Source organism: Rhineura floridana, chromosome 14 (assembly GCF_030035675.1).
Source record: "Rhineura floridana isolate rRhiFlo1 chromosome 14, rRhiFlo1.hap2, whole genome shotgun sequence".
Classification (NCBI taxonomy): Eukaryota; Metazoa; Chordata; class Lepidosauria; order Squamata; family Rhineuridae; genus Rhineura; species Rhineura floridana.
Genome location: NC_084493.1, coordinates 19,776,619 through 19,795,449, shown reverse-complemented (window position 1 = coordinate 19,795,449; position 18,831 = coordinate 19,776,619). Strand labels below are relative to the sequence as shown.

The window sequence follows — 18,831 nt, the reverse complement described above, 5'->3', positions numbered from 1 at the left end:
CTGACCTAACAGGCTGGTGTTGAATTTGTTCTTTGTCAGCTAGACACTGCTTTTACTGATCTGTTTTTCCCCTTACAAAAATATTGATATTACTATCAATATTTTGAAAGAAAATATTGATATTTTGGAAGACAAGATCAATAAAATTATTATTCTTAATATCAATATTACAGAAGTTGATTTTTAAAAAGAATGTTTTCAAAAATAGCTGCAGAAAATTGCTACATAAAAATCTGATTCACAATAATACAGAATAAGAGAATTAATGGAAAACTCGGTACGAAATCTGAACTGCGTGGAATTCTAGCACATCCCCAGTGGTAAGGAAATTTTTAAGGAGCATGCCACTTTGCAGAACAAACTGGGTTGCAATGAGGGATGTCAGAGAATTCTGGCAAAAATGGAGTGGAAATTGCTGATGTTCGCTTGTTTTTCCCATGTCTGGAACGGAAATCAATCCAGTGATACAATCGCTGTTATTGTTGCTTTCAGTCAGCAAATGATACATAATTAAGTTTTCTTTCCCCAGTTGCATTGTGTTTGCTTTGCACTAAAATGAATGGAGTTGAATATTGTAATGACAACATAATTTATGTAATTAATTATGTAAGTTACATAATTTCGCCACAGAGGACAGTGAGACAGATAATGTAGTTTTTGGCAGAAGACAAACTGCAGTGGAGCAGAAACAGTGGTACATGTGATGAATACAAGGAGGGATGGAAAACCATGCCTTCTTACATCCCTAGCTGCAATCATGGAGGTTGCCAACAGGACCATACTAAGAGCCTCTTGAGTGGTGTCCCTTGAGGTAAATTGCTCATAGGATTAAAGGGACACTCTGCTCTAGCAAGCCATTGGTTTCTCCCAAAGAGTGAGAGATTTAAAAAATTCCCTAGGGCAGTGATAGCCAACGTGGTGCCCTCCAGATGTTGTTGGACTCCAACTCCCATCAGTCCCAGCCAGCATGACAATTATCAAGATGAGTGGAGCTGTAGTCCAACAACATCTGGAGGGCACCACATTGGCTCTTCCTGCACTAGAACAACTCACAGCCTGAACATCCGATAAAAACTGAAAGGCAAAACAGGTCATGATTCTCTCATAGGCATAGAGTGGTGACGCTCTAGCCCTTCGCATCTCCAGGCCTTGGTGTTTATTTCCTTTGCTTTGGTAGTCAGCATGGGAAACCATTTTGGTTTTAGGTTGCAAGTGCCAAGAAGGACTACAGTGGTGTGTAATTCTCACTTCCGTGATTCCTCCCATACTGACTTAGTTAAAAATGCTTCCAGGTCAAATCTGGGCCTCTCTAGCATTGCTCAAGTGGCTCTCTGGTGTGTTCTAAGGGCCACTGCTTCATCACTTTCCTAGAAATACTTCCAGGTCAAGTCTTGTCCTGACCCACACTTTGGAATTCCCTGCTGATTGACACCAGGCAGGTTCCTTCTGTATACTCTTTTCAGCCAATCCAGAAGGGGATAAAAGTTCTGGTTTCCTTTCTGCACTTTTCCCATACCATTCCTCCATGTCTTGCAGAATATTATTTATTTAATTAATATACCACTTTATATTTCAACAGAAGTCTTTAAGCCAGGGATGAGGAACCTCAGGTCTGGAGACCAAATGCAGCCCTTGCTGTCTGGCCCTGAGGACTCTCCCTGGGCACACACTCTTGAGTCATGCTCCTCACTCCTGCTTTGCACCTTCCTTGCGTGTTTTGGGGGGTTTTTTTGCATGGGAGGAATGTGTCTTTGAACTCTGATAATGCTTGTCTGGATGGAGGATAGAGAGAGGTGTGTAGAAGCTAGCCTATTGTACAAACTTCACATCCTTTGGTTTACCCATTTTTGCCTTTGGCCCTGTCCACCACGGGCATGTGGCTCCTGGGAGGTTGCCCAGAACAGAATGCGGTCTTTGGACTGAAAAAGGTTCCCCACCCTTGCTCTAAGCAGTTTACACAACCCAACTGAAAAGGGATCAATATGGGAAATATAATACAAATTCCACATAATCTTAATTCAGGGGTGGAGAAACTTTTTCATCCCAAGGCCGCATTCCCTTCTGGGCAATCTCCTCAGGACCACATGCCAGTGGTGGGTGGGACTAGAGGTAAAAGTGGGTGGAGCAATGAACGTAAATTTTGCCTCTGTGCCATAGGCTGGTTTCTACACACACTCACATAACCCTCCCTGTCCTCCATCCAGACAAGCAAGAGACATTATCAGAGTTCAAGGACACATTCTAGCTAGGCAAAAGCACTTGTGGTGTAGCGTAGGGCCAGTGAGGGGTGTGGTCTGAGGATAGGGGGTGGGGCCTGGAGTGAGCCTTAAGGGCCAAAACAGAGAGGCCTGGAGGCCTGATGTTCCCTACCACTGTCATAATTCCACGTTGCAAATAACCAAATTCACTATCTCTAAACAATGTACATATGTAAAACAGTGAACAGCCACAAATGCTCCTCTAGACACATCAACCAAGCTCCAACTCCATGTTCCTGCCAAGGCACAGCCATCCTCTTTCAGCCTATCTTTTGGCCTGTGAAGCAGAACAAGAGGATTATATGGGCAAAAATTATTCAGTTGGAAGAGCTTAGATAACCGCCTGGCTGAAAGGGAACTTCCTTGCCAACATGCCTCCAGACTGCACCCCCTGTGCTGCCACTCCAATGGAAGAAGGGAAGATGAGGTCAGTGAAAGCTGACAGATGTAAACAGAAGAGGCTTCAATTCACCCTACCATGAAAAGTGTCTAAGAGGAAGCAAACTCAGTGTGACAAACACAACCATTTCATACACAGCTGCAGCACGAAAACACTCCAGCTACAAAAAAAAAGTCAGAAAAAAGGGACGAAAATATTGAAAAGTGGAAATGGACTGCCTTCAAGCCAATCCCAACTTATGGCGACCCTATGAATAGGGTTTTCATGGTAAGCAGTAGTCGGAGGGGGTTTACCATTGTCTCCCTCTGAGGCTAGTCCTCCCCAGCTGGCTAGGGCCTGCTCAGCTTGCCACAGCTGCACAAGCCAGCCCCTTCCTTGCCCACAACTGCCAGCTGGGGGGCAACTGGGCTCCTAAGGGCTATGCAGCTTGCCCACGGCTGCACAGGTGGCAGGGCACGTAACCCCTGAGCCACTCATTGTGGGGGTGATCTTTAGCTGGCCCTTGACACCCAGGAGACACGAGCGGGGATTTGAATGCACAGACTCTGGACTCCCAACCAGGCTTTCCTCCCCACTGTGCTATACCAGCTGACGAAAATATTACACAATTCTTATACAGGAAAAAACAGCCTGGCTGTGGATCGTATAAAATGATCAGCCATACATACGCATGTATACAAGCAAAATATGCATGTATACGCTAGCCACATGTGGCAACCTGTACACAGACTGCATACGAATTCTTACACACAGAAGGTCCTTCTATGTAATAAGGTTACAATACTTGAAGTAGCCCTAATTGCTTGTGCAAATGCAAACTTAGCAGAACCCTCAGCACATACATTTGCCAGGTAACTGGACAACATGTAATTTGTAAGTATTCACGTCCCCGTAAGTTTATCACAGGAGCAGCAAACCCAAATAGAAAGTAAATTAGCAATTTGATATTTCAGAGGAAGCACAAAGAAAGCTGTGAGGTTACTTCAGAACTTTAGGGGGTGGGGGAGTTACCTATAGAAAAATAAAACAGTATTATTTCATTTTCAATGATTTAAAATATTTAAATACTGCCTTCTTACAAAGTGTCCAGGGTCATTTGCAAAAAGTCACAGAGGATTTATAGCAGAGCTTAGAGAATGGTACCTCTTGGACCAAATTCAGCTACTGGGACATCCAAGTGCCAAATTTAGAGGCGAAAAGAGTCATGCGGATGAGCAACATTTACAGCAATGGGAGTTAGCTGGAAGCCCTTGGAACAGCATGTTTAGGGTTGTCACTCAAAGCAGCCCTCCAGAAGAACCAATTGCTGACCATACACTGCTTGGAAGAGAAAAGTCTTCTTTACCTCCAATTCTTGCATTGTATGCAATTCCCACTATGCAGTTAGAGTTGTTTGCTGATGCTGCCACTTCTCCGGCACAACGGGTGCCATGCCTGGGAAAAGAATACAAAGAATAGTGTACCATTCATCATAATCACTGTAACAGCTCAGCAGAACGTGGACACCTGAGACAGGCAAAAGCCAAGCTGGCATCAGAGAGCCTTTCTTTGTGGCCAAGTTCTAGCTGAGGCAGAATACTTAGGCCTGGGCTGTAACACTTCAAAGGGCAAATAGGAGCTCACCTGCCAGAATGCTCAACACACACACACACACACACACACAGAGAGAGAGAGAGAGAGAGAGAGAAAACCAGCATGTCAGGGAGGAGACTAGAACCATTTATCTCAACATCTAGTTCTCAAGTTTTCACCAAATAATCAAGACCACTTCAAACATTATGTGTTGGCTAATATTGGTTTTGGAGGTTGTCATTTTAAAAAAAATAACTAAATGACTAAATAAATAAACGAGGGAACAATGAAATATGCAACATCCTGATTTGCAGCTTCAAGTGGTTCAGTTCAGGAAAAGTCTTACCTTCCAATTCTGCTGAATATTATTGTTCACACATTGTACTGAACACAGGTACAAGCTGTCTTCACACATACAAAGGTGTTTGTATGAAAGACTGTACATTTATTGATTTGTACAGCTGAAACATTGTGTACACTGGTACACAGAGGGCACTCATGTTGAATTACATGTGAATACAGTAGGACCCCGCTTTTCGGCGTTCCGCTTCTCAGCCTTCTGCTAATATGGCAGTTTTCAATTATATCCATGTTTATTATGTTCTAATCCTTCCCTTCCCAATATCTGTGCTGGGTTATCCCCAAACCCCATCATTTTTTAAAAAGGGAGGGGGAGATCACACCTCCTCCCTATTTTTTCCACAGGAACCTTTCCACAGACTTGAAGTCCCGCGCCCCGCCACTAGAGAAAGCCTCCGCGTCGACCAACCGGCTCCTGCCTCAGCACCTTGCTGTGCGTCCCTCCAGTCCACCTCGCTCACCCTTTGGGGTTAGGGGAAGGGGGCCATGGGTGCACATCCTGACCGAGGGAGGGAACGGCCGCCAATCAGGCAGGCCGACGCAAGCAGCAGAGTGGGGACGGGGCAGGTTCGGAAAACTGCAAGTGGGGAGGACAGATGGAGTGCAGGCCCCCTCCACGACGAGCGGCATGGCCAGCCGGCAATGGCAGCACTGCATCCACCGACGCACAGGAAGCAGCCGGGTTCCCCCCACAGTGCGGCCCTCAGACTTGACCACTGCACAGTTGCGGGCGGGCGGTCACATTCCGTTGCTCCGGCCCCAGGGCCAGGGCCCAGGCGAGCGGACGCGAGCGGACGGCATTCGTGGGGCCTTCTCGCCAAGGTCTCGCTGCTGTTCCTTGACGGATGCAGGAAGGGCCCAGTCTCCACCCACACCCCCTCAGGCGTGCCAGACCACACAGAGGGAAACTCCAGAGGCCCGCAGGGGGACGGTAGAGACTTGAGCAGCCTCGTATGTTCCAATTTTCAGCAATTTTCGCTTTTTGCCTGGGGTCTGGAACCTAACCAGCCGTATGAGTGTACAGATCAACTATTTGGGTACACAGATTGTACACTGTGAACACCCCGATGTACACTGACCTTGGTAGAATTATGGTGGTTTTAGAGGGGGAAAAGCTCTTTATCAAAAATCACTATGAACACACCCAGCAAATGAATAGGAAAAACTTCCCTCTTCTATTTTCTGTGTTCAAGCAGAGGCTCTGTATGGAAACCCTGGCCTACTGTAAGTTTTCAAAAGTTTTTGACAACTAATCCACCAAATTAATGAAGTGCTCGAAGGATTAGTGTCATTAACGAGAGAAATTCACAGAAGGCCTCCATTAAAAAAGTAAATAAAGATGAATTCTTGGCTTTTATTATTATTATTGTTGTTGTTGTTGTTGTTGTTGTTGAATTTATTTATTGAATTTATACCAAGACACTCAAGGTGGTTTACAATTTTAAAATACTACAAGAAATAAATGATATACAATGTAAAGTTGTCCCTCTTGTGAGGAGCAGTCTGAAGAAAGCCCTGATTTTGTCGTTGCTAGTCTCCTCCACTCTCTCCTTCCCAAAGGACAGATTATGTCTGCTGCCCCTTCCATGTTGGTTTAAGATTTGTTTAGAGTCCTTGTTGACAAATCAGCAGAGATAATTGTATGGAATCACACCAGGGCTATGCACATTTTTCTGCATCAGTATAGGCTTAGTCCTGCAGGTCTGGAAGCTACATTTGCATTGCAACCAGTCATCTGTGAATTTCACTGCACAACTCCTGCTCGTCAGGCCTGAAAGATTCACAAGCCAATCTCCCCATACCAGGGTGTGTGTGTGGAGGTGGAGCTCTACACTTGATGTAGCAACTCAGCATCCCAACTCAGATGTTGTTCCAAATCATGGTTAATGAAGCTTAAGCTATGTTTTGGCCTGATGCTCTGATTGACAGACCATAATTTTGGCAGCTACTCAGCCACCAGAGGCCACTTCACCTAAAGCTGGAGTGTAAAGCAGAAGAAAGCAGCAATAAACTATGGTTTGCCCTTATATTTAGAAGCTCAAACCATGGCTTGAATTCTGAACAATGGTGGGAATCATTACTGTTTATTAGATTTTTATTTATTGTTACGAGTTTTATCCTTCCCAGCCTCCCATAGGATCCTTTCAGGCCAAAGCATTACAGCTACTATAGGCAACATATGAATGACATTAAATCCAGCTTGAATTATCTGGCATGAGGAAAGGGTTTTTAAGCGTGTGGCAGTCTTTTAGCTTCTGGTTATTTCTGCAGAAAAGCAGAATGCATCAACAAGTTACTGAACTTCTTAGCTGTTTTGTCATGATGGCATGGTGAAAAATTCACTAGTTAAGCCATGGGGGAAAAACAGGTCTGAAATGATACAATGCTCCACAGTTCAAGCATTAAGTTAGTGTTAAAAATCAGACTTACTTGTTTTCATTGCTGGCATCATAGCGTGGAGTTGGATCTCCATCATTTCCATTGACATCAAAGCTTGCATGAGGATCCTGAAAGAAACAGAAAGGGCTGTTCACATTAAAACAAAAACAAAACAAAAAAGATTGCTAGAAACAAATAATAGCTTTTACTAGGAGAAGAGACACTCTGGCAGAACAGAGCTTCTTAAACACATCACAGTTTGAGACTTGCAGATAGATGGACCATCACTCCAAATGGAGAAAGGCTGCAGCTAGACTCTGTTCATGGCATCACCAATTTAAGAAAGTATCTCAAGTTTGCATGATTGTGAAAAACCCTTCATTAAAATCTTAGAAAGCCTCTGCCAGTCAGCTAGGTGGGTTAATGGTTTGATTGTGCCAAAAGCAGTGTCAGATAATTCTTGGTTGGGATGACTCAACTCTTTTTGGTTAATGGGGTCCACTGAGGACCTCAGCACAGAAGTGGATCACATGTTTGCATGCAGAAGGTTCAACCCCCGACACCAGTTCAAAAAGGATCAGATAACAGGTGATATAATTCCTACCTGAGGCCCTGGAAAACCATTATTATTTGCATAGATACTACTGAGCTAGATTGACAAATAGTTCGACCAGATATAAAGGGTCTAAAAGGTAGCTTCCTATGAGGTCCCCCATCTTTACATCTGCCCCCTTTTCCACCTCCTGCAGCAAGCAAAACTTTAGGTCAGGAGAAGGGTACCTTTGGCCCTCTAGATGTTGCTGGACTACAACTCCTATCATCGCTAACACTTGACCATGCTGGCTGGGGCTGATGGGACGAGGAGTCCAAGAACATGCCCTCGGGTTGATTGGACTGTGCATGGGATGAATAAAGTCCTAGGAGTCTTACAAGGTACAGTGCGAAAATTTAATCAGGAATGATTAACCTCAGAAATAAAGGCCATGGGCATGTACAGAGTGCACCTCCCTTGCCAACAACAAACCTCTATGTTTAATAAGGTAATTCCACAATTCAACCATATTCTTAGACCATGGTTTTACTTCCTCATTTTTTTACATTTTATGATTCCTAGTAATGGTGATCAATGATTAATAAATCTTTTATATTTATTGATATTTCTTAACCTTATTTCATTTACATTCTTAAGAATTTGGGTTGGGAGTTGATAACAACATTATAAGTTCATTAAGGGGTCAATGAACTCATGAGTTTGGGAAACCCTGATCTAGAGGGCAATACCCCTAGGTGATGAGGAGGCTCAGTCTGAAACAATTTTCAAAGGGGGCTTTTAAAACATGCCCAGCTCTCCAAAAAAAGTACAACTGTGCTTGTAATGGAAAGCTCACAAGCTTTTTGAGATGCCCCATTAGCACTAATGAGAAACGCCAGGGTTCATCTGATCATCTTTTTTTTAAGCTCCCTCATTTGAGGCTATAAGGAGCCAGTGAGCATCAAGGAAATGTTGATTCCAGAATATCAGTATCATCATTTGTAACCCACCCTGGGAACTGCTAGTGAAGAGGAGGTAATGTAATATAATAATAATAATAATAATAATAATAATATGTTCACAGATGTCTAGCCCAACTACAAAAATGGGTAATTGTAAATGCAAATTCACAAAAAGTGTAAAAACATTCAATTCTCTTCAGCTCCTTAGTTCATCTCACAAAAGATTATGGAAGCCAATAAATACCATATGTTTAGAGCGAGGGGGGGATTTTATTCATTTATTTATTTAGGACTGCAATATTTAATTTATTAAATTAGTTGATTAAACTATTTAAAAAAACAGCATGAAGTCAGATGATGCTCTGGAGAGCCCATGCATAACATAGCAGCCTCTGGGCCATCCCGTTATTTCATGCTGGAAGGAATGCCTACCAGATTGTTCAGCATGGCAAGCCAGACCCTCACTGGTCAACTTCTTTGTGATGACAATGATGCCAGTTTAGGGGAAAGAGGAGGCTCTGGCCATCCACTGACATCAGGAATAGGGAACCTGTGGTTCTCCACTTGGTGCTCGACCTCCACGCCCATCATTGTGTATGTATTTCTTAATTTTTTTCATTCATTTGTTCATTCATTCATTTATTGCTTTATGCCAAAATAGGTTTCTCCGTGGTTTACAAAATATAAAAAATAGTTACACCAACATTTAAACCTAGATGTCCATAATTAAAATAAACAATAAAACAATCCCATTAAAACATTAAAATATAAACATCCATAATTAAAATATGCAATCAAAACAATCCTATTATGACAATAAGGCAATTAAAATAGGGGTCTCAGGTCAAGAGATTAAGGGAATACCTGCATAAACAGGTGCGTCTTCAAAAGCCAGCAGAATGCCAGTGCAGATGGTGCCTCTTGTATAAGTGCATTGCACAACACAGGTGCCACCAGTGAAAAAGCCCATTCCCAGGAAATAACAAACCAATAATCACCAGGCTATAGCAAGACTAACTGGGCTCCATTTGTTGATCTCAATGCCTTTACTGGGCAATGGAAAGGAAGTCATTCCCAGGTAGCCTAGTCGTTCCTACCATTGGCCATGTTGGCTGGGGCAGATGGGAGCTGGAGTCAAACAACATCTGGAAGGCCACACCTGGAAGGCTGCAGTTCCCATCCCTGACTTATATAAACCTTGAAGAGGCTTACATGTGGTTTCCAAGCAGTCTCCTACTTATGTAGCATCCAAGGCTGAATAAAGGCCCTCCACACCCTTGTGTGGGCCCAAGTCACCATGTGGTTCTTTACAGTTCAGTCTTAAGCCACCTCTGCTCAGAAGCGAGTTCAATGGGATTTACTTCCAAGCACCATTGCATAGGATCATCGCCTTAACAGCACATAAAAGAGATGCTCCAGGGAGCTTCAGCTTTACTTACATAGTTTTGGACAAGATCAGGGTGATGTTTCTCAATGCCATCATCAAGAATGGTCACCACTACATCTTTGCCGGTATATCCCCTCTGCCAGGCTGCTAGGACATTCATTTCTGACCTACAGTCACTGTCATTGTCTTCACAGTGCTGAGGATAAGGATAACAGTGAGTTAGCAGTTTATTCCCCCCCAGCCACCCCACACAGACCAGCAAAGCGACATGCCACACAGCTAAATGAACAACTTTGAAAGCTAGCATAGGGGAAGGGTGGGCCTCCCCAGCTAGGGCTGGGAGAAAACCCGGTCTGAAATTTTGAAGAGCTGTTGCCAGTCAGTGTAGACCACTGTTATTCACCTTTGGGTCCCCAGACGTTCTTGTACATCTCCAATAACAGCTCCCATCATCCCCAGCCAGCTTAGTCAAGGGACCATGAGAGTTGTAGTCCAACAACATCTAGGGACCCAAAGTTGAAGAACACTGGACTGAGCTAGATGGAACAATGCTCTGACTCAGTATAAGGCAGCTCCTTATGCTCTTATGTAGAAAGCCAAATTTAGTGTATTGGTTCTTCTCTGCCAAGCCCACCTCTAGAAGCTCAGGAAAGGCTCAAATTCTCACCAAGCCTAGTGATGTGCTCCGTCTGTTCAATCAAAGGCAGCGTCCACGCCACATTTTTGAAGCACAAGGCTTCCCCCCAGAGAATGTTGGGAACTGTAGTTTGTTAAGGGTGCTGGGAATTGTAGCTCTGTGAGTGGTAAACTATAATTTCCAGGATTCTTTGGAGGAAGCCAGGTGCTTTAAATATATAGTGTGTACATAGTCATAGACTTGCCCGATGACTAGAGAGTTGTCACTTACTACCTCAGGCACTGACCTCTAAAGTCCGTAGCTTAGGGATGGGGAATCTTTGGCCTTCCAGATGTTGTTGGACTCCAACTCCCATCAGCCCCAGCCAGCAGGGCCAGTGGACAGGGATGAAGGGAGTTGGAGTCCAACAGTTTCTAGAGGGCCACAGGTTCCCCATCTCTGCTCTAGTTGATGAAAGGAGAGAGAAAGCATCTGCAGTATCTTCTGCTGATTCCTACCACAGGGGTGGGCAACCTTTTTCAGCTCAAGGGCCGCATACCCTTATGGACAACCTTCTGGGAGCCTCATGCCAGCTGTGGGCAAGGCCAGACGATAAAGTGGGCAAAACAACAGATGCAATTCTTATATTTTGTACTGCAGGCTAGATTCCAGACATACAAAAAAAACAAAAAACCCCCAGAGTTTCACATACAGAGACACACAATGTCAGCTGGTGGCTCCAATGTCAGCTGGGCAGTGAATCCATTCCAGGTTTTAGTCAGAACTTTCATGGAGTCGTCCAAGGTGTATGTTGGACAGCTCCTTTAAAGTTCACATTAAGACCCAGAGCAGATTAACTGCCCCACTGACTTTGGAGCCACCAGCCTCCACTGCGTGCATGCGCGCACACACGCACACACACACACACACACACACACAGAGATCCAGGCAAGCAAGAGGCATTATTATAGTTCAGCAACACATTCCAGCCATACAGAAGCATCCAGGGTTCCTGAGGGGCATAGTCTGGAAAATGGGGGTGTGGCCTAGGAGAGTCCCAAGGACCAGACAGAGAAGCCTGGAGGGCTACATTCAGCCCCTGGGCCTGGGGTTCTCCACCCCTGCCTTAAACTGTCCTGCCGCACCTGGAGCAGTTGAGGAAGGAAATGGGCAATTCTGTGATGCCAGAAGTTTTCTGCACCACTCCCCAGGACCCCCAAAATATGTACATGCACACACACATACACACACACAGAGTGAGTGTATAGTTACCATGTACCACATTTCAGGCCAGAGTGGGTCATTGAAGGAAACAAAATGGTCACGTCGAACGTGTCTCTTGACTCTTCGTTTAACTTCCTGTTGCTGCAACCATCTTACCTAGAAAAATAATAATCAAATGGGGTTTCACATGAATGTTTTCACGTTTGTTTGTTTTTTTAAAGAGCGGCATCTACAGAAAAAGATTTGTTCACTTTTATATTTAAATCCCAGCTCTTGCCGTATGGCTCACAAACTATTTATTAACTAAATAAATAATTTAGATAATAAGTAAGATCCATTTGCAAAAATTAAAAGAATAAAATGCAACATTAAAAATACAATACAATCAAAGTAGCATTAAAATTGTTCTTTCAGGCAGATACACAACAAAAAAACACGTATCAGAAAACTGAGAAGCCCAGTGTATGAAAACACAAAGGATAATATCCAGCTAAGTCATCCTCAGAGGAGACCCACTGAAATCAATAGAACTAAGGTTATTTAAGTCAATTGATTTAAATGGGTCTACTCTGTAACTAATGTTGTAAATCACCCAACTAATAACATGCACACAGCCTTAAAACTGCAAAATGTGTCTTGCTCACCAATAAAGCCTAATTTATTGATATCAGCTCTAACCATACCAAAAATGGTTTACTATTAAAATGTTAAAAATAGAAAAAGAGGCCTGCTGGGGCCCCTGAGGTAAGGAATTCCAGCAAGGTTCCACCACAGAAACCACTCTCCTCCCAGTCCATCCTTGCCCTCAGTGAAAGTGCCTTTCCATTTTGTTAACGAGCCTAGCTTCTACTACATATATTGGAAAGTTGCTTGTTCGCTATTCATTTGGATACCTCAAGTTATTGTAACTAGGAATGGGGGAGAAATATTATCTTGTTTGCATTCAAGGCCGAATTTATCAAATTCACACTTTCCAAAACAATATGGGAACTGAAATACAGCTGTCCTTTGAAATTAGCACGTATGTGGATTTTGCGATGCAGTTTGCCAACCAAGCAACGTTTGCAAAAACGCATATATTAGAGGAAAGTGTAAACAAAATGAATATATTGGTGAAAATAACATACAAAAATGAATTGTTAGGAGAAATTACTTGCAAATAATGTGTACATTAGTCAAAACTGCATACAAACATTTATTTATTAGGAGAAATTCGCACTAAGAATTTTCATGTTTTTTTAAAACAATATTGCAAATTAATGCAGAAATGAGGCAAACTGAATTTAATGTTAGAAAAATGAAACTAAGAAAACTGAAACAGACAGATTATTCTATCCCTAATTGTAACTAAATTTTGCATGATGGTTCCTGAGATCAAGGAGCCTAGCAACGTAATACCACTGGACATCAAGACCACTTATCAATTTAAAAGCTATTTTAAGCATATGAAGAATTCCTCATTCTGTGGAGACAATTTTTCTAAGTAATGGTCTGCCTTTTTTCTCTTTTTTCCCCCTTTTGCACGTTTTTCTCTTTTTAAATCTAAACAAATCCCTGTACAAAGAAGCACCAACATAATTATCAGTGTGATGGATTCAAACAAACAAAACCCCAACTTAGAACAAAAGCCACCAAAAGAAAAATGAATTTTGAAAAGGGTTTCAATCAGTTTTGATAACAAAAGTGGAAATAAAAATTCTAGAATGTTCCCCTCTACTCTCGAGTAGCTTTCAACAGAGCAGATGTTCCACAGCTATAAACACCCCACCGCAGAACATTAACAAGATAAACTGGATGATAAGCAGGCTGTACACCAAAAGTATGAGGCTTCAAGCAAATGTTTATTCATTAGAACAGATCAGAATTATATTCAGTCTGCTGAATAGATGCAAACTTCACTACTCAAGTATATAGGGGAATTAATATCTCATCCCACCCCCAGCTTGTACAAGGGCAATTTCATCAAGAAAAAGAATAATCAAAATCTGGGATTAGTCTCCAAGGTAGGAAGGATTCCCTAGGCAACTCAAAGGATCTGTAGCGGATTCTCAGCAAGGGAGAACATTTCCTACACACAGATTAACTTAACATTTCCGTAATAATAAATAGGAATCCCTGGGTGGGGAAGGCCAGTTGTGACCTTTTCAAACAAAACGAGCCAGACATTTAATGTGCTCAACAGATTCTGGAGTTATTGTTTTAAAGGATTATTGCACATTTTCCTTCTCAAGCCTCAGAAGCCTAGAAATATAACAGCCTCAAAGGTCTGATTGTTGGGGGGGGGGGGCAATAGCAGGAGGTTTGGCTCTCACTCACTCCCTCGTGTGGTTTGGGATGAGGAGCACAAAAAGGAGGAATATCGGTTTTTCATCTAGGTCATTTCCTGCCAAGACCCACCTCCTGAAGCTGGGGGGCTAGGCTGGTGCAGGCAAAGTGAAGTGGATGCAAGGCAAAGGCAGTCTGTAGCCAGCTAAAAGGCACAATGGCAGCTGAGGCACCTGCACTTTATAGCATTCCCTGGGAAGAGAGATTGAGTGTTAAACCACCCTGGGAACTGTAGCCCTGTGAAAGGAATAGGGGTCTCCTAACAACTCAGAACCCCTTAACAAACTACAATTCCCAGGATTCTTTTGGGGAAGTGATATAACAGAGCTTTAAATGTAAGGTGCAGATGTAGCCACAGTCGCCTAGTTACACAGGCCTAGCAAACAAGCCTGACGCAGAAGCTTTTATAGTTATCAGGGAGAACCACCTGATACATTCTGTCCTATTGCTGTCCCCTTCCTGGTGTGGATGGTCTCCCTACAGTTCTTCCATCTGACCAGAGGGGGCAGACAGGCTAAATCTTCTCTCACCCCAACATCCCTCGGGTTCACAGCCCGCTGTGGGGTTTTGTGTCCAAGAGCAAACCAGAGCCCATGCAGGTCAAGCGTGAGACTAGTCGTGGGTCAAGCATGGGACTAGGCCCAGGGAAATCCCACGCAGCCATGAAGCTAACTGGGTGTCCTTGGGCCAATCTCTGCCTCATAAGCTAAGCTACCTCACAGGGTTGTTGTGAGACTAAAAAATAGAGCAGAAGAGGAAAACTATGACTGCTGCCCTGAGATCCTGGGAGGAAAGGTAGGATATAAATGCAATAAATAAATGCAAAACAAGGGATGGTTGTTTTGAATTTCATTGCATGCAAAGAAGGCAAAATAAGAATATATAAAATCCCTAAAAATAATGCAGTTCATTAAAAACGCAAAGCAACATATCACTGAATGATAATTACTAACAGCAGCAGCAATCTGGTCTCTCTCCTCATCCAAATACCTTCCGAAAAAGATGCATCTTGACCGACCACCTGAAGCTTTAAAGAGATGAGGCCAGGCCCAGATTAGTAGGGAGAGAGTCAGAGTTCCACATGCAAGGATTGAAAAAGCCCTTTCCCAGGCCCTCACACCATGTAACTCATCCTGCATAGGGATCACCAGGAAGGGCCTCATCTGCTGACCTTAAAGCAGGGACAGATCGATATGAGAGAAAGTGTTCTGCAGTTCCATAGTCTTATGAGCAATTGGGGGGGCGGCAAGTCTCCACCCATAATCCTACAGTGTCAAGAAGAAAAACAAAGCCAGCAAGGAGCATGTGCATGAAATCCCACTGCTTTTAGACAACTTCCATGAATGCATCTCATGGGGCAGAGGCTGTTCCTCTCCATCTCACTTATGCAGTTATTGCCTGCAACATCCTGACGCATCTACAGCAACGGCCACCCAGAAGAGAACTAAAGCTTGCATGGTTAATTGCATCTTCCTAATTAGCATGCTGATTATTGGGCTATTTCCAACGCCGCCTAAAGATTACAACACACAGGCTGAGACACGTAGGAACCAGCAAAGTGATTCAATTCACTTGAGGAAAGAGGGCGTAAATGCCAAGCCAATTCAATCTGGAACCTTAACTAAAACTTCAGCCGAGCCTTTAAAAACAAGATATCCTCATTCACAATGTAGTGCTAACAAAAAGTATCCTTTGGGATGCTTTTTATATGTTACAATTCTCCTACACAGAAGATTCATCAGACTTGCATGTAGAACGATAACCGGATTTGATGCTTATTTGTAATTCCCTGCATGTAAAAAACGAGGGACATACTTGATTACTGTAACACGCTTTACATGGGGCTACCTCGCTGGATCGTCACCTTGTAGTGCTGAGTGGGCTTGCGTGTTCCAGTGAACCCTGTGAGTGATGTCGTCACGAGTCATGTACTCCCAGCAGGGTCGCCCATGGCGGTAAGGTCAAGGGAGAGGAACCAGACAAAGAACAATCCAAGAATGTCCTCAATAGCAGAACAGGTAGAGGCTAACAATGTGCATGTTACAATGGCTCTGAAGGCGGATAAAGGCTGCAGCAGATAAAGGACTTCCAATCATTGTGGTACCCATGCCATTGGATCAAAGCCTTTTTCTGTCAAGATTGTGTGCTGATCGTTGTGCGCCAATCTCCCCACATAAAACAAATTCACGCACAGGCATCTTCCATAACAAAAGTCCTGTGGCGATCGGCGACAAAGCAGGACTGTGAAATCCAGAAGCCCCTAGTCATGGACTGGCACATCGGCGGTGGATACAGATTCAGACGGAGCCATTGTTAAAGACTTTATTTTGGAAGACAAACTTACATGGTCATGAGTGATCGCCAAGAAGAAGACCCTTGTATTTGGTCCAGAAGCTGCAGCTAGTGCAGAATGCATTGATCAGACTGCTCACAGGAGCAAGCTACTGGCAACATGCTACTCCTCTGCTGAGAGAGAGAGCTGCACTGCTTGCCAATTTGCTACAAAGCCAGGTTCAAGATTTGTCTGTTAATTCACACAGTCCTAAACAACGTGGGCCCAAAGTACCTTAAGGACCATCTGATTCCTTATGTTCTGCTTCAGTCATTGAGATCCTCTGACTGAGCACTTCCTATGGTTCCCCACACCCCTGAGGTTCAGTTGGCCTTTATGAGGGACCAAGCCTTTAGTGCGCAGGCCCTGTGGAACTCTCTGCCAGTAAAGGTTCAGCAAGAACCACACCTGTCTTCTAAAAATTGTCTCTCAAAAATAGTGTTTTTCAGAAAGGCCTTTGCAATGGAGTGTCTTCTTATTGACCAGTATTTGTTTACATTTTTATTTACCTTTTTATTGTCGTAATTTTGCATGCTGTATTTTTAGGGAAATGTGGTCTATAAAGAGTTAAATGAAAAAAGCTAGCTGTTTGGGCACTGTTTTCTTCCCCCAATTCTCAGGAGGGGGATTAGGGAAAGAAAGACTGACAAGCAGGACCCCAGGCTTCTGTTCTCTCCAGCCCTGCTCTCAGTCACTCTCCCTCTCTTCCCAGTTCATCGCATCCTGCATTCAAATGACTCCCAGGCCCCATCTGCATTATACATCTAAAGCACTATCACACCACTTTAAACAGCCATGGCTTCCCTCAAAGAATCCTGGGAACTGTAGTTTGTGCAGGGTGCGGAGAGGTGTAAGGAGACATCCTATTCTCAATGATACCCAGAGTTCCCTGGGAAGAGATGACTGGTTTTTAAACCGCTATGAGAATTTTAGATCTGTGAGGGAATTAGGAGACTGAGGCCACTATACATTTATTTCACTATTATTCCAATTTAACGAGTCATGGCTTCCCCCAAAGAATCCTGGGAGGGGTATTTTGTGAAGGGTGCTAAGAGGTGTTTAGGAGAGGAGACTCTTGTTCCCCTCACAAAGCAACATTTCTCAGTGTGGTGTAACAGTCAATTCCTCTTCCCACAGAACTCTGGGAATTGTAGCTCTGTCAGGGGAACGGGACTCCTAACAATTCTCAGTCATCACCCTTTACAAACTACAGTTCTCAGAATTCTTTGAGAGAAGCCATTGTTGAGTGCAGTTGTATGATACGGCTTTAAATGTCTAGTGCAGATAGACTGTCCAAGCAGGTGTTTACTTTTCCTGGCAGTGAGATGTAAAGGAGAAGCAGTGTACAGATCCCAAGGCCTGACCCCAATCTCTCCTCGGGGAGAATAACAGAGGGCACCACGCCTGTACATGCTCTCAGATCACTTAACATAGAAAAGAGGCAGAACAAACATGCTCAGATAATTATTTCCACCACCAAGGCCATGTGATTCCATTAAACTGGCTCAGGTAAGGACCATCCCATGTTCTGAAAAGGACTTGTTCATACAGCGTAAGTAGGTCAGTTCATGTTCTTATATTGTTGCGAGAAGGGAACTCATAAATAGGAACGTCAGAGAATTCTGATGAAAACAGAAACGGAAACAGAAACTGCCAATCTTGCCAATGGACTGATTCAGTATATGGCAGCTTCCTATGTTCCTTTGTCTCCAACTGCGTTTGGTTGTTGTTTTTTGTGACTACATGCAATATTGTGACAGCTTTGGCCCTTGAAAGCAGTCCAAAGGCTGCCGCTAGTGCAGAAAACAGCTGCTAGACTGATAAATGGAGCAGCCCAATGGGTCAATGTGTCAACGGCATTGAAAGCCCTGTACTGGCTACCAATGAGCTACTGAGCCCAATTCAATATGTTAGTAGTACCATGGGACCCAAGCACCTAAAATAGCCCCTTCCCTAGAATCAACTATCTCAGACCCTACAATCAGCAGGTGAGGCCCTGGTGGTGTTGCCACTGGCAGCTGCCCAGCTGGCATTGACCCATGACAGGGCCTTTTCAGTGGTGGCTCCCTGTTTGTGGAATCCCCTTCCCCAGTAAGGTGTGTCTGTCTCCAACATTATTGACTTTTAAGAGGAATTTGAAAACATTCCTGTTTACTCAGGCGTTTGATGGATGAAGGAGACTGTTCAGGAGGAAGGGCAGGATATATAATAATAATAATAATAATAATAATAATAATAAAATCTAGATGACATGTCCTACCATTAGAACTTGATTCACACAGTTCAATTGAAACTCGCAGTCAGCTAAGTAGCTTGATGTTTTTGAAACTGAGAGGGTTTTTTTTTTTGCTTTTATAGAAATTTGCATCCTGTTTCAGAGGTTCCCTGAACTGGGTGATATTTTGCCAACATAACTGGTAGATCAAGTGCCTTTTTCCACATGCATAGCAGTTTGTCTCTTTCCATATAACTTGTCTTCACTAA

The 18,831-nt window shown here is 43.5% G+C and overlaps 1 protein-coding gene across 4 annotated transcripts in view; it reads right to left on the bottom strand.

The window, feature by feature from the left end:
• The window catches only part of PCSK6 (proprotein convertase subtilisin/kexin type 6), a 136,168-nt gene that overhangs the window by 74,713 nt on the left and 42,624 nt on the right, over nt 1–18,831 (bottom strand). For all 4 annotated transcript variants that reach the window (XR_009758923.1, XM_061594919.1, XM_061594918.1 and 1 more), the window contains 4 exons: nt 11,739–11,846; nt 9,903–10,046; nt 7,021–7,097; nt 4,004–4,092 (listed from right to left, as the gene is read on the bottom strand). Coding sequence is in view for 3 of the 4 variants with exons in the window: in XM_061594919.1 (XP_061450903.1) it covers nt 4,004–4,092; nt 7,021–7,097; nt 9,903–10,046; nt 11,739–11,846 (418 nt within the window). In the remaining variant the exon portion in view is untranslated. The remainder of the gene's footprint in view (nt 1–4,003; nt 4,093–7,020; nt 7,098–9,902; nt 10,047–11,738; nt 11,847–18,831) is intronic.